Below are 23492 nucleotides of genomic sequence, written 5' to 3' on the forward strand. Positions count from 1 at the left end.
GCCCGGGGCGGTGGGGGCCGGGCGGGGCCACGGAGAGTACCGGGAGCGGGGCTCGGGGAGTACCGGGGCGTGCGGTTCGCCCCGAATCCCGGGCGGGTCGGGCAGCTTGGGGGGGCTCGCTGGGAACGCTCTTGAGGCACCGGGCGACGGCCACCACCGCGGTGTCTGTCACCGCGTCCCTGCTGGTGGCTGGGGGACGGCCCGGCGGGGCTGGGGGTCCCGAGCTGCGAAGCTCCGTGACCCCGACCCGGCCCCATCCCTGCTCCTTCCTCTCCCGGTCCCGGTCCCGCAGCAGCAACTGTCGGTGTCACCCGACAGCAGTGGTGGCTGCTGTGTCCCCCTGCAGGTCACCCCTCAGCACCGCGGCGCTAGTCCCGCGGCACCCCCACCCCTCGTGGGACCCCGACCCTCTGAGCCTCGGGGACACCATGCGCCCCTCTGGATCTCTGTGACCAAGAGGGACCCCCGGGGAGAGCCTGTGCCCTGCCGGGACCATGCATGCCACCGGAACCCCGTGTCCCAGTCTGCCTCCGTGCCCTGGGCAGCTCCTGTGCCCTGAGGGGACCCTCTACCATGGGGGTACCATGTCCCTTGAGCGGAGCCGGTGCCCTCCTGGGACCATACACGCCACGAGGACCCCGTGCCCTGAGGGGCCCCTGCACCATGGGGCTATCCTGTGCTTTGGGAGCACCTTGCATGTCGCTGGGACCCTGTGCTCTGTGGGGGCCCTGTGCCTTGGAGGGGCCCTGCACCCCAGTGGGACCCCGTCCTCCTGCAGAACCTGGGTCCCGGGCAGGACCCTGTGCCCTGGGGGCACCCTGCCCCTCGGAGGGACCCTGTTCCCGGGGAGGACCGTGTGTCCTGAGGACAGCCTGAGCCTTGGAGCCCTGCACTCTGGGGGGGCCCTGTCCCCACGTAGGACCCTGTGGGCCGGCAGGCTGCTGCGGTGAGGCCGCTCCTGCTGCCCCGTCTGCCCGCACCGCCCTGTCCCGCACCGCCCTGTCCGGCACTTCCCTGTCTGCCCGCACTGCTCTGTCCCGCACCGCCCTGTCCCGCACCGCTCTGTCCGGCACTTCCCCGTCTGCCCGCACTGCCCTGTCCCGCACGGCTCTGTCCCGCACCGCCCTGTCCCGCACCGCCCTGTCCCGCACCGCCCCGTCCCGCACGACTCTGTCCCGCACCGCCCCGTCCCGCACTGCCCCGTCCCGCACGGCTCTGTCCCGCAGCTGCAGCCGTCCCTCGAGGCGCCGGACGCGCAGGGCCATGCGCAGGGCACCGGCCTCCAGCTGTGCCAGCAGCCGGGCTGCCCGCGTCTGGAGCCCCTCCAGGGCCACCTCCAGCCCCCGCAGCCGCCGCTCCGCCTCGGCCCCGGCCGCCAGTGCCGCCGCCTCAGCTGCGGTGTCCAGCTGGCCCATGCGCAGCAGCAGCTCCCGGCCCTTGGCCTCCATGGCAGCGCGGGCACGGGGGAACTCGGCCAGCACCTCCGCCAGGTCCTCCTTGCCCAGGCAGAAGAGGTCTGAGTAGCCGATGCTCAGGATGTTGGCCGTGCGCCGGTTCCCTGCCACGTTGCCTGCGGGGCAGGGGCCGTGAGCCCGAGGGGAGCACGGGGCAGCGCCGGGGCGCAGCGTGGAGCTCACCCTTGATGTCGATGAGGCTGATCTCCCCGAAGTAGAGCCCCTCGCCCAGCACGGCCAGCCGCGTGACGCCGTCCTCGGCCACCACGGCCAGGCGGCCCTCGCGGATGAAGTACATCTCGCGGCCCACGTCCCCGCGCCGGCACACGAACTCGCCGGGGCCGAAGACCTGCGGCCGCAGGCGCAGCACCAGCTGCCGCAGCACGCCGCGCTCCCACCCGCGGAACAGCCCCACGCGCCGCAGGGCCGCCAGGTGCACGCCGGCCGCCACCTCGGCCCGCACGCCCGCAGGTACCGCCGCACCGGCCCCGCGTCCGGGTAGAAGGCGGCGGCGGCCGAGCTGAGGTTGACGATGACGGTGCTGATGCTGCCGGTGATGGTGGCGAAGCCCAGCACGGCCAGGAGGAAGCCGGCGGTGAGGAAGAGGAGCTCCTCCTCGCGCTGCGGCTCCGGCGTGTCGCCCACCATGGCCAGGACCAGCGTGGAGAAGTAGAAGCTGTGCAGGTAGCGGCGCAGCGGCCGCGTGAAGCCGGGGCAGACCCAGGGGTCAGCGCCCAGCCCCAGGCGTGCCGACAGCGCGAAGTAGAGGCAGCCGTGCCAGTGGATGCCCAGCAGCAGGTACAGCATCAGCTTGGCCACGCGGAACGCGTTGGGCCAGGCCGTGCGCGTCTCGCGCCGGTCAAAGGCCTCGAAGAGCCGCGGCACCCGCAGGCAGCGGTTGGCGCGTGCTGCCGGCACCCCGGGGACCCTCGGGACCCCTGGGAGCAGACAGAGCAGCTCGGTGGGCAGCACGGACATCACGTCCCAGGGGAAGGTCCAGGAGCCCAGATAGCGCCGCCGCGTCCGGCTGACGTCCCGCACCAGGATCCCGTCCTCCAGGAAACCTGGGAGGGCAGCCACGGCACTCCAGGGGATTTGTCCTGGAGGGCAGGGGCTGCTCGGGACCTGCCTGGGATGGGAGAGGGCTCGCAGAGGGGCCCACGCAGGTGCCCAGCCTGGGGCACAGGGAGGCACAGGAACCCCGGGTGGGCACCCTGGGGATGCCACTGGTGGCTCCCTGGGCTGCCATGGGGCTGAGTGGTGGGTGCCGAGACTCAAGACCACCTGCCCACCCAGACATCCTCTGTGTGGGGCTGGGGGTGGCTGTACAGGGTGGGAGTGCACCTGTGTGTACGTTCATGCACACATTGTGTGTGTATATACATGTACACACCTGCACACATGTGTGTGTGTGTACAGGTACACACCCACATGTCTCTGTGTGTGTGTGTGTGTACAGGTACACACCCGCATGTCTCTGTGTGTGCATGTGTGTACACATCTGCACACATGTGTGTATGTACAGCTGCACACCTGTTTATGTGTGTACATACCTGCGTATGTCTGTGTACACACCTGTGTGTCTGTGCACCTGTGTGCGTATGTCTGTGTACACACCTGTGTGACGGTGTGCCTGTGTGTCCGTGTGTACCTGTATGTGTGTGTCTGCGTGCCTGTGTACACATCTGTGTTTCTGCGTGTCTGTGTGCGTGTGTGTGTACACACCTGTGTGACGGTGTGCCTGTGTGTCCGTGTGTCCGTGTGTCCGTACCTGTGTGGAGGTGCACGGCGATGTCCAGCAGGTACAGCGCGTCGCTGAGCCCGTCCAGGGCCTGCCACAGCCCCGCGTGTGCCTCCTGCACCTCGGGGAAGCAGCACCTGGGGTACGAGGGGCATGGCTGGGACGGGGCCAGGACACCCCCACCCGCACCCCAAACCCCCCGCCTGGCACCTGAGGATGAGGACGACCCAGTTGTAAAGGATGGGCAGCACCATGAGGCTGATCCACCTGTAGTGCCAGTCCCCGGCGGGGTCCAGGCTCCAGCTCCGGGGGGTGGCAGCGCGGCTGGGGGCACAGAGGGACCGGGGGTCGCTCTGTCCCCGTGTGCGGCCCCTCTGCCCGCACCCAGCCCCGGGTGCCGGTGGCTCTGTGGCTGAGCCAGGCCCCAGCACCTGTGGGGGTCCCGTACCCCAGCCCCCAGAGCAGCCGTGCCCCGCTCACCCCGTGCCGTGCCCGGTGCCGGTGCCAGCCCCGGCTGTGGCCATGGCTCCAGAGCCCGGCCCAGCGGCAGGACGGGACGGAGCCGAGGGTCCCGGCAGGATCCTTCTCGGCGGGGATCTGTGCGTCCCGGTTTGCGCGGTCCTGCACCTGAGCACCGCCGGGTGCCGCCGCCTGCCCCGGTACCGGGCGTGGCTCCTCGAGGGACGCAGCCACGCGGCTCCTGCGGCACCGGGCGTGTCCCGGCAACGAGAGGTCCCCAGGTACCCGTCGGCCCCTGGGACACCTGTGCCAGGCAGCACCGGGGCACGGAGCCGCGGCCAGGTGTGCGGGGCCCAGGCTGGCCTCCAGGAACAACAGCCGGTGCCTGGCAGCGCCCGGTGCAGAGCCGGCGGCGGGTCCCAGCACCTGGCACGGGGCTGCCCGGCACAGGGGTGCCCGGTGCAAGGTTATCTGCCACGAGGGTGCCCAGGCCAGGGAGGGCCCGTTTCTGGGGTGCCCGGGAGAGCGGTTCTGGGGTCCCGGCACCGGGGTGCCGGCTTCCGAGGCGCTCAATTCCGGGAAGTGCAGTGTGCAGGGGTTATCCGGTGCAGGGTTACCCGGTACCGGGGTGCGCAGTTATGGGGGGCCCCCGTACAGGTGTGGCTGGGCCGGCGGGGTGCCCGGTTCCGAGCGGTGCCCGTACTGGGGCTCTCGGTGCCGGGAGCCCCGGCACCTGCGTGCCCGGTTACCGCTGCCCGGCGCAGAGGGGCTCCCGGTTGCTGAGGATGCCGCTCCGGGGGTGCTCGTACAGGGTACCCGGTGCCGGGTGTCCCGGTTCCGCCTGTCCCGGTGCCCGGTTCCCACGCGCCCCGGCCCCGCCCCACTCACGGCCTAGCCAATGAGCGCCCGCACTTTGCGGGAGAGGCCACGCCCACAGAGGCGTGTGGGCGTGTCCCCGGCCCGCGGTGGGCGTGCCCGGGCCGCGGTGGGCGTGGCCAGCGCGCGCGGTGCGTCGGGCGCGGCGGGAAGATGGCGTCGGGAGCGCGGGGCCCGTGGCGGGGGCGGGCGGTGAGCGGCGGCGCCGGGGCGCACCGGGAGCGGCCGGGGGGGCGCCGGAGCACCGGCAATGGGGACACCGCGAGCGGGGACAGCGGGAGCGGGGGCCGCGGGGAGCGGGGCGGGCCTCGGGGCAGGTCCAGCCGCCCTTCTGCCGCGAGGGCGAGGGGCCCTCCCGGGGGTCCCGGCCCCGCGCCCGACGCCTCCTCTGCCCTCCGCAGGTGCGGCGCTGACGGGACCGGACCGCCGCGACCTTGACCCAGGTAGGCGGCCCGGCCCCGCGGCATCCAGGGCTCCCGGTTGCGCGTGACCCCGGAGCCTCAGGCGTCCCGGTGCCGGTGTCTCCGTGGCTCCGGGACTGAGGATGCCCAAGTGAGCGTGAGCAGCACTTCCCGCGGGCAGGGGAGCGCGGCCCCGGCGCGGCGGGCAGCCCCGGGCTGGGACAGCCCCCCGCCTCACCCGGACCCTACCGGCGACCGCCCTGGCGACCCCTCGGTGACCCCCGCACGGTGCTTCGGGGGGCCGGTGCTCATCACCCACAACCTCCTGGCACCGGGTGCCATCCTCTGCCCATGGTGGCCGTGCCCCGGTATCCCTGTCCCTGCCCTGGTGGCACCTGATGTCCCTGTGCCCTCGGTGTCCCTGCCGGCAGTGTCCCTTTCCCTGGTCTGGTGGCCCCTGGTCACCCCCCTGTCTCTGGCTAATTGCTGCCCCGGTGGAGGGTGCTGCCCCACCACAGCCCGTCCAGGTGACACTGGGGTGACACTGGGGGGGTGCCACAGCCCCTGCTGTGCCCTGTGGCTGGGTGCTTTGGTATGTGACAGGCACAGTCAGGCTGGGTGAGGGGGCACTGGTATCAGGAGAGGAGTGGTGACAGCTGGTGTCCCTGTCCTGCCAGCATGGCTCTGGCCCTATGTCACACGGGTCCCTGCACAGGGACCCCCCAGTGTGCCACAGTCAGGCCTTTGGCTCCGTGTTCCTGCTGGGGCCGCCGTGCTGGGTGGCAGGGCTGGCGCTGCCCTGGCATTCAGTGGCTCTAACTTTAGCAGCCACACGAGCGCTGGCTGTGGGTGGGACAGGCTGAGCTGGGTATAAATAGACAGGCCCGTGCTGTGTCCCACTGCCCCAGCTTCAGCCGCTTTCCCTTCCTGCCCCTGTGGTTTGGCGTGTCTTTAATGGCACTTTCACTTCCCCAAGCGCCATGCAGGGGCTGTGGCACTGGCTCTCAAAGCCACTGCCCTCCCCATGTGCTGGTGGGGGACTGGGGAGCCCCTGCGGTGTGTCTCTGCCCCAGGCACGCCGGGGCTGCCGGCTCTGGGGCCTCGGTGTCAGTCCCGTGCTGGTGCCTGCGGTGGCACTGGTGCTGCTGGGGCACGGGGCACTATAAATATCCTGGCAGCGCCGTCGTGCTGCGCCGGCCGTGGGTGCTGCTGAGCATGGGGGTGGGCAGCTGTCCCAGCTGTCCTGGTGTTCCTGTGGCTGCTGGGTACTCCCCACACCCATGCTGGGCCAGTTCCTGGTTTAAAGTCCAGTACTGGGTGTGAGCAGGACCGGGATCCAGAGTCCTCCAGCCACCACTGCCCCAGCACTCTTGCCCAGCCCAGTTCCCACTGCTGTCTCTCCTGCCTGCCTTTCCTCTTGATTGCCTTCCTTTCCTCCTGACTTTCTTCCTTCCTGGCTTCCCTCCTCCTTCCCCTTCTGCCTCCCTCCCTGCTGCTGGCCGTGAGGTGGGGCTGGGCTCTCTGACGGCCCCGCTCCCTGCAGCCCGCTGGCAGCAGCATGGAGAGAGGACCCTGGCACCCTGCCCGCTCCGCTGTGCCCCCACGGTGGTGCCAGGCCGCGTCCAGCCGGGCTGGGGTGCCCCGGAGCTGTGTGTGACCCCGTGCCGATGGAGAGGATGAGCTGGCTGAGCAAGCTGACCCCTCGGGCGGGCGGGCAGCGAGCCCCCCGCAGCGCCAGCCTGCAGCCCCCCGTCACCGCTGACCCCGAGACCTGCCTCATGGTCTTCAAGAACCACTGGGCACAGGTGAGCGGGGCTGGGGGCAGTGAGGATCCCCCGACCCTGCAGCCCCCAGCCCTCACTGCCAGGCCCCCTCCCACAGGTGCTGCGGATCCTGGAGCGGCGCGGGAGCAAACCGGCCCCCGATGACCTCAGCGCCGTCCGCAACAACACCTACCAGATGCTGAATCTGCTGGCTGAGGACCGGCCCTGGGGGGACGGGGACAAGGACAGGTCACAGGGGGACGGGGACATGGCCTGCGGGCCCATCCTGGAGTTTGTGGCTGCTGAGAACCTGCTGGAGCGCCTCCTGTGCTGGCATCTGCAGGGCGACTTCACCGAGGAGAGGAAGGTCTGAGTGAGGGGAGCAGAGGGGTCTGCGCTGCTGGGGGGTTTGTGGCGGGGTTGGGACAGGCTGGATCTGAAGGGTGAAGGTGCTGGGTTGAGGGTCAGCCTGGCCAAGGGCAGGGCACTGTCCCGTGGCAAGTTCAGGTTGGATTGGGGTTGAGACTACACGAGCCATCCTGAAAACTGTCACAGATGGCCCAGGGCAGTGCTGGAATCCCCAGCCCTGGGGGGATTTCACAGCCATGTGGATGTGGCACCTGGGGACACGAGTTGAGTGGGCTGGGTTGTGCTGGAGGAACAGCAGGACCGGGTGGTCTCTGTACCTTTCCCGCCGTGTCCTCGTGTGCAGGTGGAGCAGCTGAAGCTGTACGAGATGCTGATCAGCCAGGCCCGGCAGCCCCTGCTGCGGCACAAGCCGGTGCTGACGCCGCTGCTGCGCCTGCTGAGCGTGTGCGCCGAGCCCGCCTCGGCCCCGCTGGAGAACAGCCTGGTGCTGCTGCTCAACCAGCTCTGCGTCTCCGTGGCGCGCGAGCCGGCCATCCTGGAGCTCTTCTTCCACAGCCACACGGACCAGGGCCCCGCCAACCTCATCATCTTCTCGCTCCTCATCCCCTTCATCCACCACGAGGGCACGCGGGGCCAGCAGGCACGGGACGCGCTGCTGCTCATCATGGCCATGTCTGCCAGCAACCGCGCCGTGGCCCAGTCCATCACCGACAACTCCTACTTCTGCCCGGTACGCGTCCCCGCGGGCGGTCCCCTCCCTGGGATGCTGCTGGGACCCTGCACTGTTGGCAGAGCTGGGGCAAGGCGTCCCCTCCTCGGGGCAGCGCTCCCCTCCCCAGGGTGATGTCCCCTCCCTGGGGTGCTGCTGGGACCCTGCACTGTTGGCAGAGCTGGGGCAAGGAGCCATGGACAGACCCAGAGGAAGTCCTGCCCTGGCTTGGGGTTGGTGGAGGACAGGGCTGGGGATTATGGGAGCTTGGGAATGATGGAAGCTGGGCGATGGAGAGCTTGCAAATGATGGAGAGCTTTGGGATAGAGGGCTTGGAGATGATGGGGGATCTGGGGATGACAGAAGGTCCGCAAGTGATGGGGGGCTTGGGGGTGACAAGTAGCCTCCAAGTAGCCTGGAGATGATGGAGAGCTTGGGGATGAGGGACCTGGGAACAGGGTGCTTGGAGATGATAGGGGGACTTGGTGGTGATGGGAGGCTTGGAGATGATGGAGGGCCCAGTGCTGGGCTGGGGATGAGGGGCCACTCCCTGGGGTCAGTGGTGGTCAGGGCCCAGCCCAGCTGCCCTGCCTGGAGCGCTGGAGTGGGGCAGGTTTGTGGGGGGCAGGTTGCTGGGGTTTGGGGAAGGCCGGTTGGGTGCAGCAGCCGGAGGCGCGAGGGGCTGCGGGGCAGCCGAGTACATGTGTTCCCAGGTGCTGGCCACGGGCCTGAGCGCCCTGTACTCCTCCCTGCCCCGCAAGATCGAGGTGCGAGGAGATGACTGGCACTTCCTGCGGCGCGAGGACTGGATCGGCGTCTCCTCCCTCGTCCTCTTCATGAACTCGCTCGAGTTCTGCAATGCCGTCATCCAGGTGGGGCTGAGGGGCTGCTGAGAGGGACTCCCAGCCCCACAGGGGGCTGCCTGACCCCCCTGCGGCCCCTCAGGTCGCCCACCCACTGGTGCAGAAGCAGTTGGTGGATTACGTCCACAACGGGTTCCTCGTGCCCGTCATGGGGCCGGCGCTGCACAAGGTGAGGGACCCCGGCAGCAGGCGTGGGATGGGGGTCTCCTGCCCGTACCGCTGCCCGTGCGGGTGGGCAGGGCCCCGCGGCGCCCGTCCCCGCGGCCCCCAGCTGCACGAGCCCCTCCTGCAGACCTCGGTGGAGGAGATGATTGCGAGCACGGCGTACCTGGACCTGTTCCTGCGCAGCGTCAGCGAGACAGCGCTGCTGAAAACCTTCCTGCGCTTCGTGCTGCTGCACCGGCACGACAACACCACCATCCTGGACACGCTGGTGGGCCGCATCAACAGCAACTCCCGGGTGAGCCCCGTGCCCCCCGCATCCCCGTCCTCATCTGTGTCCCATCCCCAGTGTCCCCATCCTTGTCCCATCCCGTTCCCATCCCCGTCCCCTGTCCTGCCGTGGGCCGGGTGGCACTGCCCCCTGCCCGCTCCGCTGCCCCTCTGACGCCCTGCACTGTCCCCAGCTGTGCATGGTGTCTCTGAGCCTCTTCCGGACCCTGCTCAGCCTCAACTGCGAGGATGTGATGCTGCAGCTGGTGCTCAGGTGAGGGGGCTGGGGGTCACCTGCTGCTGGCCTGCTCCCGGGATGGGCCTGGGGAGTTGCTCCCCGGTGGGCATGTGGATGTGAGGCAGCCACATCATTTGCCCCACTGTGAAGGGGCTGGGGTCCTGTGGAGGGTCCCTGTCCCCGTGTGTCTCCTGCAGCTGCCCTGTGCCACCGTGCCCGCAGGTACCTGCTGCCCTGCAGCCATGTGATGCTGAGCCAGAAGCGGGCGGTGCGGGACCTGGACATCTACGGGAAGACAGCGGCCAAGTTCCTGTCCCTCATCCCGCGCTGCTGCCGGCCCGAGAGCCCCCCGCCGCCCCGCGACCGGGACGAGGAGCCCCCCGCCCGGGCCAGGGGTACGCCACTGCGGCCCCTCAGAGCCCCAGCCGACCCTCCCCATGGCCCCTTGGACCCTGGCCTGACCCTGAGCCCTCTCCCAGGATCCCTGCTGCCCCTCAGACTCCTTTCCTACCCTGGCTTGGCACTGAGCTGTCCCATGCTATCCCTGTGGCCCCTTAGGCCCTGTCCTCCTCCTGGCTTGATGTGGAGCCCTCTCCTGGGGTCTCCATGGCCACTTGTAACCCACCTCTGCTCCAGCTTGTGGATGAGTCCCAGCTGTGCCATCCCTATGGCCCCGTCCTGTCCTATTGCTGAGCTCTGCCGTGCTGTCCCCTTGGACCCTGTCCCAGCTCAGCGCTGAGCCCCTGGTGCCATTCCTGTGGCAACTTGAGCCCCATCCTCACCCCATCCTGGCACACTCCCCCGTGCCATGCCATCCCCACATACTCGAGCCCTGTCCTGGCACTGGGCTCCCCTGTGCCAGCCCTGCAGCCGCTGGGCCCCCATTCCTCTGCCAGCTCAGTGCCGAGCCTCGTGCCACCATCCCCGCGGCACCTGCAATTGCCCCAGCCCGGTGCTGCCCCGCGGTGCTGACCCCGCGTCCCCCGCAGGCCACGGCAGCCCCGGCGCAGACGCACCCCCGGCACCGAAGCCCTCCACGCCGTCCCGCCTCTCCTTCTTCATGCGCCAGGCCGGCGCGGCCCCCGCCGAGGCTGCTGCCCCCCGCTCCCCCGGGCCCCCCGCGGGCAGCCCCTCCCGGCCCGGGCCCCGGGACGAGGTGGCGGAGCTGGACAGGAACTACCTGGAGTACCTGCGGGACGCGCGGCACAGCATCGACCGCTGCGCCTGGGCCTGCCGCGTCTGGTCGGCGCCCTACGACGGCGAGGACCCCCGTGCCCCCGGCCCCACGCCCGACCCCGACAGCCCCCCGGGGCGGCCCCCGGGGCCCCCCACCCCACGGACTAAGAAGCGGGGGCTGCCCGAGGAGGGGGCGCGGGAGGCGCCGGGGGGGCCCCTCGCGGGCGATGAGCCCAGGGCGGGGGGACCTGGCCCCGAGCCCCGGGAGGGGGGGACGCTGGTGAACGGGGCGCACGGGGCGGCCGAGCCGGGGCGGCCGGAGGGGGACGTGGTGGTGAAGAAGGTCCGTCGGAGCCCCCAGGGCGAGGGGGAGGGCGGCGGGGGGGCACCGAACGGGGCCCCTCGGGCGCAGCCCCCTGGCTGGGAGCCTCTGCCCTCGGTGGACTCGCTGTTGGAGGAGCTGCTGGCCCGCGTGCCCGCCGAGCCCCCTGGTGCCGGCGTCTCCATCGAGACCTTCACGGAGGAGCTGCGCGAGATTGAGGCCGAGATGCAGAACGGGGGCGTGGGGGGGACCCCGGCCACCCCCACGGAACCCCCTGAGCCGCCCTTGTCCCACGAGGAGGAGGAGGCCTTTGCCAGCTTCGCGGCGCTGCCCGAGGGGGACGCGGGCGCCGGGCGGGCACCGCCGCGGCCCCCAGACCCCCTGGCGCAGGTGGTGGCCAGCCCGCCGCGGGCGGTGGGGCCGCCCCCCAGCCAGCCCTTCACAGGTGGGCACGGGGGGACACGGAGGGTCCCAGCTCCCCGCGGGGCCCTGCCTGACCCCCCCCGTGTCCCCAGGTCCCTTCGTGTCAGTGCTGTTTGGGAAGCTGGAGAACATGCCCCACAACTCTCTGTATGTCAACTTCCTGCTGACGGGGCTGGTGGCCCAGCTGGCCTGCTACCCCCAGCCCCTGCTCCGCTCCTTCCTGCTCAACACCAACATGGTCTTCCAGCCCAGTGTCAAGTCCCTGCTCCAGGTATGGCCCCTGGGGAGCCCCTGCCCTCCTGGAGTCATGGGAAGGTGTTGGAAAGGGTTTTAACCCTTTTTAATGTCGAGAGTGCCGAGTTTGCCCTGTGCTGCCCTGCCCACCCCTGCCCTATGTCCCCCATGGCTGTAACCCCCTTTGGATCCCCTGTTACTGTGGAGACCCCCCCTTTCCTGTGGGGGTACCCTGTGCTCAAGGGAACACCCCATCTGATGGGGACCCCTGTTCCTGTGGGGACCCCGGTGCTGTGGTCCTGCAGGTGCTGGGCTCGGTGAAGAACAAGATCGAGAGCTTTGCTGCCACTCAAGAGGATTTCCCAGCACTGCTCTTCAAGGCCAAGAAGTACCTGATTGCCCGGGGGCGGCTGGACTGGGCTGAGGGGCCCGGGGCTGTCCCTGCCCTGCGGCGCACGGACACCCTGGGTGAGGACACGGCCGTGGGTGGGGGGCTGCGGGTTCTGCAGGCCCCTGGGACTGGCACGTGGGGCTGGGGGCTGCACTGTGTGTTGTGTAGGGGCTGGGGGCTGCACAGGGGGCTTGGGGTGTGCAGTAGGCTGCATGCTGCAGTGTACAAGGGCTGGGGGTTGCTTTGGGAGTCTGGTGTCTGGGTGGGGTGCGGGGTCTATGCAGGGCCTGGTGAGAGGGCCTGGGGGTTGTGTGTTGTGTGGTGAGGAGGGTTGGAGATGGTGTGGGGGGCTGGGGGCTGCGCTGAGGGCTGGGTGCCATCCCCTGTGTGTGCACAGCCACGAGCTGTCCCTGGGGCCTGGGCTGGGGGCTGGGTGCCACCCCCTGTGTGCGCACAGCCACGAGCTGTCCCTGGGGTCCGGGCTGGGGGCTGCGCTGGGGGCTGGGTGCCCACGAGCTGTCCCTGGGGTCTGGGCTGGGGGCTGCTCTGGGGGCTGGGTGCCATCCCCTGTGTGTGCACAGCCACGAGCTGTCCCTGGGGTCTGGGCTGGGGGCTGTGCTGGGGGCTGGGTGCCCACGAGCTGTCCCTGGGGTCCGGGCTGGGGGCTGCGCTGGGGGCTGGGTGCCCCCGTCCCCCCCAGCCCGGTGTCCCTGATCCCCCCCGTGTCCCCCAGCCCGCAGCAGGAAGCCGTCCCTGGGGGAGCTGCTGCTGCGCCACGCCAACAGCCCGACACGCGCGCGGCACGCGGCGCAGCTGGCGCTGCAGGGGCTGCGGGACGGGGGGCTGCACCCCCTGGCCCCCCCGGCGCGGCACGGCGAGGCCCTGCGCGTGCGCAACGCCGTCTACTGCGCCGTCATCTTCAGCGAGTTCCTCAAGGAGCTGGCGGCCATCGCCCAGGCCCACGCCGTCACCTCCCCGTTCCTCACCGAGCCCCCCGAGGAGTGAGCCCCGCGCCCCCTTTTTAACCCGGACTCGGACCTTTTTAATTTATTGGGGCGGAGCTGGGCCGAGGCCGGGCCGCACTTTGGACACGAGAGGCCGGCCCCGCCCGGCGCCCCGGGGGGAGCAGGGCAGGACCCTGGGGCCCCCGGGGCTCGCAGGGCGGGGGGCGCGGGGCGGGCTGGCTCTGCCCCCCTCGGCCCCACCCGGCCGCTCTCTATGCAACCCCCGGGGCTGGGGCTGGGGGGGCTGTGCATGGGGAGGGGGATGTGTGTCTGTGCCGTGTACAACCCTTGGGAATAAAGGGTCTGATTGAGGGCGTCGCCTCCCCGGTCTGTGCAGGGCTGGGGGGCTGGCCAGGGTGACCGCGTCCTGCTGCTGGCCTGAGACGCCCCTGAGTGCCTGCTCCCCCGGCTCCGGGGGCCCTGGGGTGAGGCTGTGACTCTCAGGGACAGCGGGCAGCTCGTGGAGCAGGTGCCAGCCCTGGTGCCCCATGTGTGGGCCCAGGTACCACCGCAGTTTCCATCCAGCACTGACTGGGGACACCCCTGGGGACACCCCTGGGACCGTTCGTGGCCCTCACACAGCGGCTTCCTGCTGTTCCTGGGGTGAGGGGGAGATGCACACGCTTGGGAGGGGATGGGGATGAGGATGATGAGGATGGGGGTGGGATGGGCTGAAGGGGACGGAGCCCCAGGGCTGGTGTCTGCTGGGCGTTCTGGGGGCACCCTCTGGGCCACGGCTCCATGCTGTGCCCCAAACACGCCCGGGCTGTGTGACCTGTGGGAACTGGCACTGGACAGTGTCTGGATTTCAGTAGTTCACGTGTTTATTCCAGTCAGTGTCCAGCTTTCCTCCGGCTGCACGGTGCATACTGCGGGGAGGAGAGTGGGGTGAGCTGTATCCCCCCTTGTCCCCAGCAGTGTGCACCGTCAGCCAGCCAGCACAGGGACGTGCAGCCAGGCCTGGGGTGCTGCCCCTGTTATGTGCAGGTCCAGCCCTCAGCCGAGCCTTTTCACAATTGCCAATCCGTCCGTGACCAACTCCCACTCACCTCTGCGGGGTTTTGCCCCATGCGAGCTCCTGTCTGTACCAGAGACACTGCGGCCACCGAGGCAGGGATTGTCCCCTGTGCTGGCACTGCTGAGGCCACACCTCGAGGGCTGAGCCACTTCTGGGTCCCTTAATTCAGGAAGGACACGGAGGAGCATGTCCAGGGCAGGGAATACTGAGTGCTCCGGGCTGGGCACACGGAGGGCACAGCCGGCACCCCGGAGCTCTCGGGGCCGCTCCGCTCCCGCTCCCCTCAGGAATTCCGGCAGCATTTCCGCCTTTCCGGCCCCGCCGCCTCACACCGGCAGCGTGACGTCACTTCCTGCCCCTGGCCCCGCCCCGGGTTAACCCGCGCCCCGCGCGCTCCGCGGCCTCTTTCCGGCCGCGCTCGCCAAGATGGCGGACACGCAGGTGGGTGCTGCGCGGGGCCCCGGCACGGCCCCGGGACAGCCCCAGCACGGCCCCGGCACGGCCCCGGGACAGCGCGGCACAGTCTCGGGGGGACCCTGAGAGGATGATACCGGCCCAGCGCTGATGGGGGGCGCGGCCCGGCCCGGGGAGTGGGAGGATGATGAGGGGAGGTGTGGGGGATCTGGGTGCGGAGGCCCGTTCCCCGCGGGGGCCCGGTTCCCCGGGGTCGGTGGAGCGAAGTGCGGGTGGAATCTCGGAGCCGGCGAGGGCGGGGGGTTCTCGATTGGCCGCAGGGCTTTCGGGGAGGGGGCGGCTCTCGGTACACCGGGGCGGCGGCGGAGGACAGAGGGTGCCGTGCTCCGAGCTGCTGGGGCAGCGGACCCCTCGGTGCCCGGGGTTTGGGGGAGGGCAGAGGGGCCGGTGTCCCGGGGCTGCTCTGGGTGCCCCGGGGTTTTGCGGGGAAGGCGCGGCAGCGGCTCGGTGCCCCGGGGCCGGGCTCACTCTCGGTGCCGAGTTCGCTTGCCGGGGGTCTCGGCGGCTCGCTCCCCCCGGTGCCGGCCCCGTGCTGACCCCCCGCTGTCCCCACCCCCAGACGGAACGCGCCTACCAGAAGCAGCCGACCATCTTCCAGAACAAGAAGCGGGTGCTGCTGGGCGAGGGGGGCAAGGAGAAGTTGCCCCGCTACTACCGCAATGTGGGGCTGGGCTTCAAGACCCCGAAGGAGGTGAGGGGGCCTGGGCGGGGGGCCGTGGTGGCCCTGCAGTGGGATGGGGTCAGAGGTGGCCTTGGCAGTGCTGCGTGGACTCGAGGCCTCTGGTGGCTTTTCCCCACCTGTGTCTGAGTGCTCTGTGGGCTCTGGTGCCCCCCTGACAGCCGCCTGTCTCTGCAGGCCATCGAGGGCACCTACATCGACAAAAAGTGTCCCTTCACGGGCAACGTCTCCATCCGGGGCCGCATACTCTCAGGTGAGCTGGAGCATCCCCAGAGGAGTCCCGTGGCAGACGTGGGGCAGGTAGCCAAGGTAACCCAACCCCCCGAGGTCCCTGTAGCCGGTCCTGGCCCCGCAGATGATGGCAATCTCACGATGGTCTGCCGAGCCCGCGCGGGCCTGACGACACTGCCACATGGCTTCACTGATGCAGGGACAGGACCAGGGGGGCAGGTGGGGCCGGGATGGGAGCTGGGGCAGAAGGGTGTGGAGAAGAGCCACAGTGGGTTTGTGGCAGAAGCTGTGGGCTGGCACTGTGCTGCCAGTAAGCGAGGAGGGGTCCCTGGGGCCGGGGCGTGTTGCTGCCAGGTGCCACAGGGCGGGAGCCCCCCGTGTCTCAGCGTGTGTCCCTGGCTGGCGCAGGGGTGGTGACCAAGATGAAGATGCAGCGCACGATCGTCATCCGCCGCGATTACCTGCACTACATCCGCAAGTACAACCGCTTCGAGAAGCGCCACAAGAACATGTCCGTGCACCTGTCCCCCTGCTTCAGGTGCGTGCCTGTCCCCCCCCGGGCTGTGCCCCCTCCTGGGCGGGCTCACGGCCCGTCCTCGCCTGGAACCTGCTCACAGGTTATGATGCTCAAACTCACGATGGTCTGCAGAGTCCCCCGCGTGAGGGGCTGCTGACAATGCCACTGGCATCCACTGAACCACACGGGGCAGGTTCCCAGGTTCCAGGCCCTGCCTGTCCCAGGAGGGGGCTCTGAGGGCCAGGTGAGCCCCAGGAGCTCCCTGACGGCCAGGTGTCACTGCAGGGACGTGCAGATTGGGGACATCGTGACCGTGGGCGAGTGCCGCCCCCTCAGCAAGACCGTGCGCTTCAACGTGCTCAAGGTGACCAAGGCTGCAGGCACCAAGAAACAGTTCCAGAAGTTCTGACACCGCTGGGGTGTGGGAGGAATAAATGCTGGGAAAGTGGAACCACCTGTGTGTGAGCTGAAACGGGTTGTGTGCGGTGCAGACTGGGACCGGTGTGGGCTCAGGGGTGTGCTGCTGGGGGCACTGGTCACGGCACAAGAGGGACACTGCAGCTGCTCCTGTCCCCTGCTGTGTCCCAGGCCACTGTTGGTGTGTTCTGGGCTGTGTCTGCCTTCCCGGTGCTGCTGCAGCACGTGCTGGGTGTGGCTTTGGTAATAACGCAGAACGTGAAGTCACCCGGTGGTGACAGGGACAGGAGTGGCCCCGAGGGTCCTCAGCAGGAATGAGTGGTTCAGCACTCTGGGGCCAGCTCTGGCGGTGTCACCTTCACACTGAAGTGTCCCAGGCCAGGCTGGGCAGGACCTGGAGCACCCTGCTCTCGTGGAAGGTGTCCCTGCCCATGCAGGGGGGTGGAACTGGGGGAGCTTTAAAGGTCCCTCAGCCCAAACTGATTCCATGACCTGTGGCTGCCTCCACCTGCTGCAAGTGAGCCCCACACCTCTGGCTGTGGGCTGGAGCTCCAGGGCTGAGCTGTAGCCACTCTTGCTGCTCAGGCTCCTGAGGGAAAGCTCAGCGTTTGAGGTGAGTTCACACAATTCCAAGTAAATTCAGATTTTCGGGGCATGGTGGCATCCATGCCTTTGTTCCTGTCCTGCCAGAGCCAGGGGACTGTCACTGTGTGCACTGGGGATGAGGGAGCAGTGCAGGATGAGGGACCTGGTGTCCAGGGACAGCGAGCAGGAGAGGTTCCAGTTGCCTGGGGGTGTCACTGGTGTCCAGGGCCAGAGGTGCCGTGAGTGCCTGGGGTTCATCCCCCACGTCTGAGGATCCTGGAACCGCCTGGGCTGGGACACGCAGGGACCATCGGCTCCCTGTGCCCTGCCAGTCACCTTCAGCCTCGGCTGGTGTCACTGCCCTTAGGTCCAGCTGGGACCTAAGGGGACATCAGCCTGCCTGTGTGAGACCCCCAGGTCCCGAGTGGGGCAGCTGAGACCCCCAGACTGGTGGTGCCGCAGCCCCGTGTATTCCCTGGGGGCCTGCCTGTGAGACCCCCAGCTCCCGAGTGGGGCAGCTGAGACCCCCAGACTGGTGGTGCCACAGCCCCGCGTGTCCCTCGAGGGCTGCGAGGACAAGGTCCAGGGCCAGCTCCTTCCCGAGCCCAGACACTCCGGGCTGGGGTACCCGAGCCTGGTGTCCTGGGGGTGTCACAGGGCTCCCGGGAGGGAGGGTGGCTCCTGCTGCAGGACCCCCTGCACTGGGGGGTCTGTCAGCACTGGGGGCTTGGGAGCCCTGGCCTTGTGAAAACACGAGCGTGGTGATTCCTGTGGCAGGAATCAGCTGTGGCAGCTCCTGTGCCCTCAGCTGGCCTGAGCTGACCCTTGCCGGGGCCAAACGCCACTGGGATTTTTCTCTGGGGCATTGGGAATGCTGGGATGAGTCCTGACTCCAGCCCAGGAACACCTTTACCTGAGGTCAGGGCCAGGTGAGCGGTGCTGTGCAGCCTCGGGTCCCTGCCCATGCCCTGCAGCACCGAGGGCGGTGGTGTTTGCCCCCAGGGCCAGGACCAAAGCACAGCAGGCTGCTTGGAGCCTGCACCCCCACACCTCAATGCCCAATTAAGTGCTCCCTGGGAGATTATCCCAAGCCTTCATCCCGGAGTGATTAGTCCTCCTCCTTCACTCCCTCAAGCAGATTTATCTGGCTAATGCGCCTCCGCTGTGAATTATCCCAACAGGCCTGTTTTAACCCCAAACTGATTTCACCGGGGTGTCTGAGCTGGGGGTGGCCTGTGCTCCCCCTGCCCCGAGCCCTGATGATCCTGCTGCCCCTGCAGGACGGGCACAGGGACAGCTCACGTTAAAAGCTTTCCCTCTTAATCCCTTCCTAATCCCTCCTAAACCCTCATGACATGCTCAGAGCTGCTGGATTTGGGGTTTTTTCGGGGAAGCAGCTCCCAGCAGTGGTGATCTGTGTCCCCTTGGGGACCCCCATTTCCCCACTCCTGGGTTTTACCTTCTGCCAAACGATCACAGAAACTTCAGAGTCAGAGCTGAGGGACCAACACCTTCCTGTGGCAGGGGAGGGGCACTTTGTCCTTTTCCTCCTTTGCTCCAGAGCAGGAACTGCTCCCTTTTATAGAGTCAGAGCTGAGGGACCAACGCCTTCCTGTGGCAGGGGAGGGCACTTTGTCCTTTTCCTCCTTTGCTCCAGAGCAGGAACTGCTCCCTTTGGGGCTGTGGGGACGGAGGATGCTCTGGCATAGGGCCAGCCAGCCTGGCACAATCCCTGTCCCTGGAGACCTGCCTGGCACAATCTATGGCTCCAAAGAGCTTCAGCCTGGCACGGGAGAGCCAGCCTGGCATGACCTATGGCCCTGGAGCTGGTGAGTGATCCATGGCCCAGGATTTGGTGGCAGTTCCATGGCCCTGGAGCTGGTGGCTGTCCCGTGGCCCAGGATTTGGTGGCAGTTCCATGGCCCAGGATTTGGTGGCAGTTCCGTGGCTGTCCCTCAGCCAGCCCTGACTTGCCAGCATGGAACAAAGCCCCATTCCGTTAACTGAGGGCTCGCATCGTCAGCCTCATCCCTCACCCAGCTCTCTCCAGGCTGGCATATTTTGGAATGAATTCCCCTGCCAGGCAGCTCAGTCACGCTGATTGCTTTTGCTCCAGCACCAAAGGGGCTCCTCGTGCTCTCCCTGCCACAAGCTGGGAATTCACCACCCTCGGACTGACCGTGGCACCTCTCTTTTCCAGCCAAAGTTCCCAAATGCAGAGGCATCTGTGGATCTAAGGGGCTCCTGATTCCAAGGTGGAACTCCCCAATTCCCATTTGTCCATGTTGGGAGGGACCCCAAATCCCACCCAGTGCCACCCTGCCATGGCAGGGACACCTTCCCCTGTGCCAGGCTGCTCCAGCCCCAGTGTCCAGCCTGGCCTTGGGCACTGCCAGGGATCCAGGGGCAGCCCCAGCTGCTCTGGGAATTCCATCCCAGCCCCTGCCCACCCTGCCAGGGAACAATTCCTCATTGCCCAGATCCCATCCAGCCCTGCCCTCTGGCACTGGCAGCCATTCCCTGGCTCCTGTCCCTGCAGCCCTTGTCCCCAGTCCCTCTGCAGCTCTCCTGGAGCCCCTTCAGGCCCTGCCAGGGGCTCTGAGCTCTCCCTGGAGCTTCTCCTCTCCAGGTGAGCACCCCAGCTCTCCCAGCCTGGCTCCAGCCCTGGGGCTCCTCTGGGCTCTCTCAGCAGCTCCAGCTCCTCCCTGTGCTGGGGTAAACCCAAAAGGGCCAGCAGGATTCACCCATCTGCTCTTTCCAGGCTGTATCTGCCCCATGGGTCCCCTCTGGCCAAGACCCTCCCAGGTCCCCCTTAGGTCTCTGGAGTGACTCCTGCTCTGGAAGTGTTTGAGGAGGGGTCTGAGGATGGTTTGGACCCCCTGAGGCAGTCTCTTGCCCGAGCTTTCAGCCTGCCTGCCATCTGCCCACTGAGAACTTATGGGTTTCCCTCCCTTGGAAGCACCTGCAGCAATTTTTTCTCTCACCCCCATTTTGGCTGTGGTGCCACCCCTCTGCCCTCCTTTGGCCATCCAAGCTGGAGCCTGCTGCCACCACAGACATCCCCCTTTCTGTGTGCGGCTGTAGCCATGATATTTTATAAAAAATCCTTTATTAGGTTTTTTTCCCTCCTGAGGAGCCTCGGGAGAGAAATGCCAGCAATAACTGTGTGCTGCTGTGGGATGCAACAGGTGCATCTTCCATTGCTCCATGTGGATTGTTTCCATTGATGACCAACCACAGCCACCTCTGCCAGGGCTTGGAGCAGTGACAGGATTTTGTTGTGCATTCTGTTCTTGTTCTTTCGAGCCTTCTGACCATCTTTTTCTCTCTATTCTTTTAGTATAGTTTTAATGTAATATTTTAATATAATATATATAATATATAATAGATATCATATATAATATAATAGATATCATAATACAATAAACCAGCCTTCTGAAAAGAGAGTCAAGCTTCGTGTCTCCACACTTGGGTGCTTCCAGCAGGTGACCCTTGTGACAGGTGGCCCTGGCAGAGCTCCAGAGGCTGGATTGCTGACCTCGAGGGTCTGTTCCCCCCTCAGGGGCCCTGGGGGCTCCTGGGGGTGCTGCAGTGGCTGCTGCAGCTCGGCTGCATCTCTGCCCACCCTGTGCAGCATCTCCCACAGCACTGCTGCCCCTGGGCACGGAGGGCAGTTAACTGAAACTATCCATTAGCTAGATAATTAACTGCCTGCTGCTTCTGCAGGAGGCACTTAATTGTCTAGATATTTATTTATTTTGCTATTTAGTTATTGACTTGTTTAGTTTTTTATTTTAGTTATTCAGTAAATTAATTATTTAATTACCAATGACTTTAATTATTTAGTTATTCTGGAAATTCATTATTTAATTACTTAGCACTGTAATTATTTAGTTTTTCAGTAAACTCATTATTTCACCAGCAGCCACAGCCCAATCTCTGTCACCCCAGCCATGCCAGGGATGCCCAAGAGCCCCCACAGAAATCACCAGGGCAGCGACAGGGGAATTCCTGCAGGTTTGTGGGGTCCCAGGTGGGCTTTGAGCCCCAGCCAGCCCCTTGTGCCCCCGGCCCTCAGCTCCCTCCTCCTGCTGGGAATGCCCTGCTGAGTGGGACTGGATTGGTCTCAGAGCACAAACACCTCACACTACTGGGGACTGTGAACAGCACGCTGTGGAGAGCCACCACTATAAACAATGGTTACAGGAAGAGATAATAATAATATTTATTTATTTATTTGTTTATTTCTTTCTTTCTTTCAGTCTCACTGGCTGAGTGGGACTGGATGGGTCTCAAAGCAGAAACACCTCACACTACTGGTGACTGAAGAGGAGCAGAAGAAAAGCAAACAACCCAGCGAGGCTGGTGTGGAGCAGAGCCCTGCGGCTCTGGGGGAGGATTCAGTGTTCTGGTTTGGGGGAGAAGGACAAAACCTGGCACCGTGAGGCCTGGGCTGAGCCCCAAAGGAGGCTTTTGGGGGTGCTGCTGCTGCCCTTCCTTGCTGGAATCCGCTCTGACAGCGTTCCTGTGGGAACCTTCACTCTGGAGCCCTGCTCAGCCGGGTGCTCCCTCTGCGGGATCCCCCCTGCTCCCTGCACTCTCCAGGGGCTGCAGCGGGGGCTGGGGGCTCCCAGAGCTCGGTGCCAGCAGGAGCCCGGGGCTGCAGGGCAGGCTGATGTCAGGCACAGCCAGCAGGGAGGGCTCGGCTCCCGTGGGTGACACCCCTCACACCCTGGGGTCACACTCACACCCTGGTGTGTCACACCCTGGTGTCACACTCACACCCTGGTGTCACACCCTGGGGTCACACTCACACCCTGGTGTCACACCTGCCCAGGGGAGCTGCACATCTTTAGGCTTGGCTCACCATGCAGGAGAAGAGAAACCCCAAAGCCAGGGCTGCCATCAGCCCAGAGCTGGCTCAGTCAGCCCAGCCTGGCTGAGCCCTCAGAGGGGCCATCCCCATCCCCGTGCCATGCCATCCCCACCCCTTCCCATGCCATGCCATGCCATGCCATGCCATGCCATGCCATGCCATGCCAAGGGTCTGTGGGTGGATGCAGAGGGTGACAATGTCCTCAGGGACAATGGGCCAGCAGCTCTGCGGGCCGGGCTGGGCCGGGCTTTGCTGAGCTCAGCCTGGGAAAGCCGCAGCTGCAGAGCCCGGGTGGGCTGGGCCGGGCGGGGCTGGCCCCACTGTCCGTGTCCCTGCTGTCCGTGTGCCCGCTGTCCCTGCTGTCCCCACTGTCCCCCAGCCCCGGAGCAGTGTCCCTCAGCCCTGGGACAGGCACAGTGGCTCTCAGAAGGGTCCGGCCTGGCAGGGACAGCAGGGCTCATCCTGTCCCACCCCTTGCTGGGGACAGCGACACCTCCCACCGGGACAGGCTGCTCCACCCGGGCCAGCCTGGCTGGGGACACCCCGGTCCTTGTCCCCAGAGCTGTTCTGGGCACAGAGACTGCTCCAGCCCTGGTGCAATGCCCTCCCCTGAGGGGACGGGGGCTCAATGGGGGGCTGTCCCAGTGCTGGATGATGCTCTGTTTGATTTAGGGATGGGCTAATTGAGAGGTGTTTGAGATGGATGGGTGGGATGTGGCTCACAGGGATGGGGTGGGTGGGATGTGGCTCTCAGGGATGGGGTGGGTGGGATGTGGCTCTCAGGGATGGATGGGGTGGGATGTGGCTCTCAGGGATGGATGGGGTGGGATGTCCCTGCTGTCCCCGCTGTCCGTGTCCCTGCTGTCCGTGTCCCCACTGTCCGTGTCCCTGCTGTCCGTGTGCCCGCTGTCCCTGCTGTCCCCGCTGTCCGTGTCCCTGCTGTCCGTGTCCCCACTGTCCGTGTCCCTGCTGTCCGTGTGCCCGCTGTCCCTGCTGTCCCCGCTGTCCGTGTCCCTGCTGTCCGTGTCCCCACTGTCCGTGTCCCTGCTGTCCGTGTGCCCGCTGTCCCTGCTGTCCCCGCTGTCCGTGTCCCTGCTGTCCGTGTCCCCACTGTCCGTGTCCCTGCTGTCCGTGTGCCCGCTGTCCCTGCTGTCCCCGCTGTCCGTGTCCCTGCTGTCCGTGTCCCCACTGTCCGTGTCCCTGCTGTCCGTGTGCCCGCTGTCCCTGCTGTCCCCGCTGTCCGTGTCCCTGCTGTCCGTGTCCCCACTGTCCGTGTCCCTGCTGTCCGTGTGCCCGCTGTCCCTGCTGTCCCCGCTGTCCGTGTCCCTGCTGTCCGTGTCCCCACTGTCCGTGTCCCTGCTGTCCGTGTGCCCGCTGTCCCTGCTGTCCCCGCTGTCCGTGTCCCTGCTGTCCGTGTCCCCACTGTCCGTGTCCCTGCTGTCCGTGTGCCCGCTGTCCCTGCTGTCCCCGCTGTCCGTGTCCCTGCTGTCCGTGTCCCCACTGTCCGTGTCCCTGCTGTCCGTGTGCCCGCTGTCCCTGCTGTCCCCGCTGTCCGTGTCCCTGCTGTCCGTGTCCCCACTGTCCGTGTCCCTGCTGTCCGTGTGCCCGCTGTCCCTGCTGTCCCCGCTGTCCGTGTCCCTGCTGTCCGTGTCCCCACTGTCCGTGTCCCTGCTGTCCGTGTGCCCGCTGTCCCTGCTGTCCCCGCTGTCCGTGTCCCTGCTGTCCGTGTCCCCACTGTCCGTGTCCCTGCTGTCCGTGTGCCCGCTGTCCCTGCTGTCCCCGCTGTCCGTGTCCCTGCTGTCCGTGTCCCCACTGTCCGTGTCCCTGCTGTCCGTGTGCC

General features: G+C 67.1%; 3 protein-coding genes and 2 non-coding genes across 7 annotated transcripts; 4 read left to right on the plus strand and 1 right to left on the minus strand.

Annotated features, from left to right (window-relative positions):
* Window positions 1-368: 368 nt before the first annotated feature.
* Window positions 369-4997, minus strand: CNGA4 (cyclic nucleotide gated channel subunit alpha 4). Its single transcript, XM_041401191.1, is given in 9 exon segments — window positions 369-446; window positions 981-1570; window positions 1638-1919; window positions 1922-2518; window positions 3226-3332; window positions 3406-3670; window positions 4081-4211; window positions 4310-4387; window positions 4567-4997. Coding segments are annotated over 9 exon segments (2559 nt in total).
* Window positions 4663-13166, plus strand: FHIP1B (FHF complex subunit HOOK interacting protein 1B). Of its 3 annotated transcripts, none has more exons than XM_041401188.1 (14): window positions 4663-4722; window positions 4932-4973; window positions 6475-6736; window positions 6813-7061; window positions 7407-7793; window positions 8486-8644; window positions 8718-8804; window positions 8928-9095; window positions 9262-9341; window positions 9528-9700; window positions 10295-11248; window positions 11319-11497; window positions 11766-11928; window positions 12585-13166. In XM_041401188.1, the coding sequence occupies exons 3-14, from the start codon at window positions 6599-6601 to the stop codon at window positions 12854-12856; spliced, it is 3009 nt and encodes a 1002-aa protein (XP_041257122.1). In that variant the 5' UTR covers window positions 4663-4722; window positions 4932-4973; window positions 6475-6598; the 3' UTR covers window positions 12857-13166. The 3 variants fall into 3 exon arrangements, with proteins under 3 accessions (XP_041257122.1, XP_041257119.1, XP_041257120.1); XM_041401185.1 differs by having other exon boundaries at window positions 4694-4722; window positions 4932-5082; XM_041401186.1 differs by having other exon boundaries at window positions 4694-4722; window positions 4932-5082; window positions 8534-8644.
* A 1047-nt stretch (window positions 13167-14213) lies between these two features.
* Window positions 14214-16225, plus strand: RPS11 (ribosomal protein S11). The gene is made up of 5 exons (XM_041401194.1): window positions 14214-14314; window positions 14907-15038; window positions 15204-15279; window positions 15666-15795; window positions 16060-16225. The coding sequence occupies exons 1-5, from the start codon at window positions 14300-14302 to the stop codon at window positions 16181-16183; spliced, it is 477 nt and encodes a 158-aa protein (XP_041257128.1). The 5' UTR covers window positions 14214-14299; the 3' UTR covers window positions 16184-16225.
* Window positions 15377-15460, plus strand: LOC121334249. The gene has a single exon (XR_005952420.1). It is a non-coding gene; the product is annotated as a small nucleolar RNA SNORD35 (small nucleolar RNA).
* Window positions 15873-15962, plus strand: LOC121334248. Its single transcript, XR_005952419.1, has one exon. It is a non-coding gene; the product is annotated as a small nucleolar RNA SNORD35 (small nucleolar RNA).
* Window positions 16226-23492: the final 7267 nt, after the last annotated feature.

The sequence above is a fragment of the Onychostruthus taczanowskii genome, unplaced genomic scaffold (genome assembly GCF_017590055.1).
Source record: "Onychostruthus taczanowskii isolate IOZ18803 unplaced genomic scaffold, ASM1759005v1 scaffold187, whole genome shotgun sequence".
NCBI lineage: Eukaryota > Metazoa > Chordata > Aves > Passeriformes > Passeridae > Onychostruthus > Onychostruthus taczanowskii.

Coding starts and splice junctions, on each gene's coding strand:
- FHIP1B (XM_041401185.1), top strand. Junction 6,737..6,812: donor TCAAGAACCACTGGGCACAG/GTGAGCGGGGCT, acceptor CCCCTCCCACAG/GTGCTGCGGATCCTGGAGCG. Junction 9,096..9,261: donor GCATCAACAGCAACTCCCGG/GTGAGCCCCGTG, acceptor CACTGTCCCCAG/CTGTGCATGGTGTCTCTGAG.
- RPS11 (XM_041401194.1), top strand. Junction 15,039..15,203: donor GCTTCAAGACCCCGAAGGAG/GTGAGGGGGCCT, acceptor CTGTCTCTGCAG/GCCATCGAGGGCACCTACAT. Junction 15,280..15,665: donor CCGGGGCCGCATACTCTCAG/GTGAGCTGGAGC, acceptor TGGCTGGCGCAG/GGGTGGTGACCAAGATGAAG.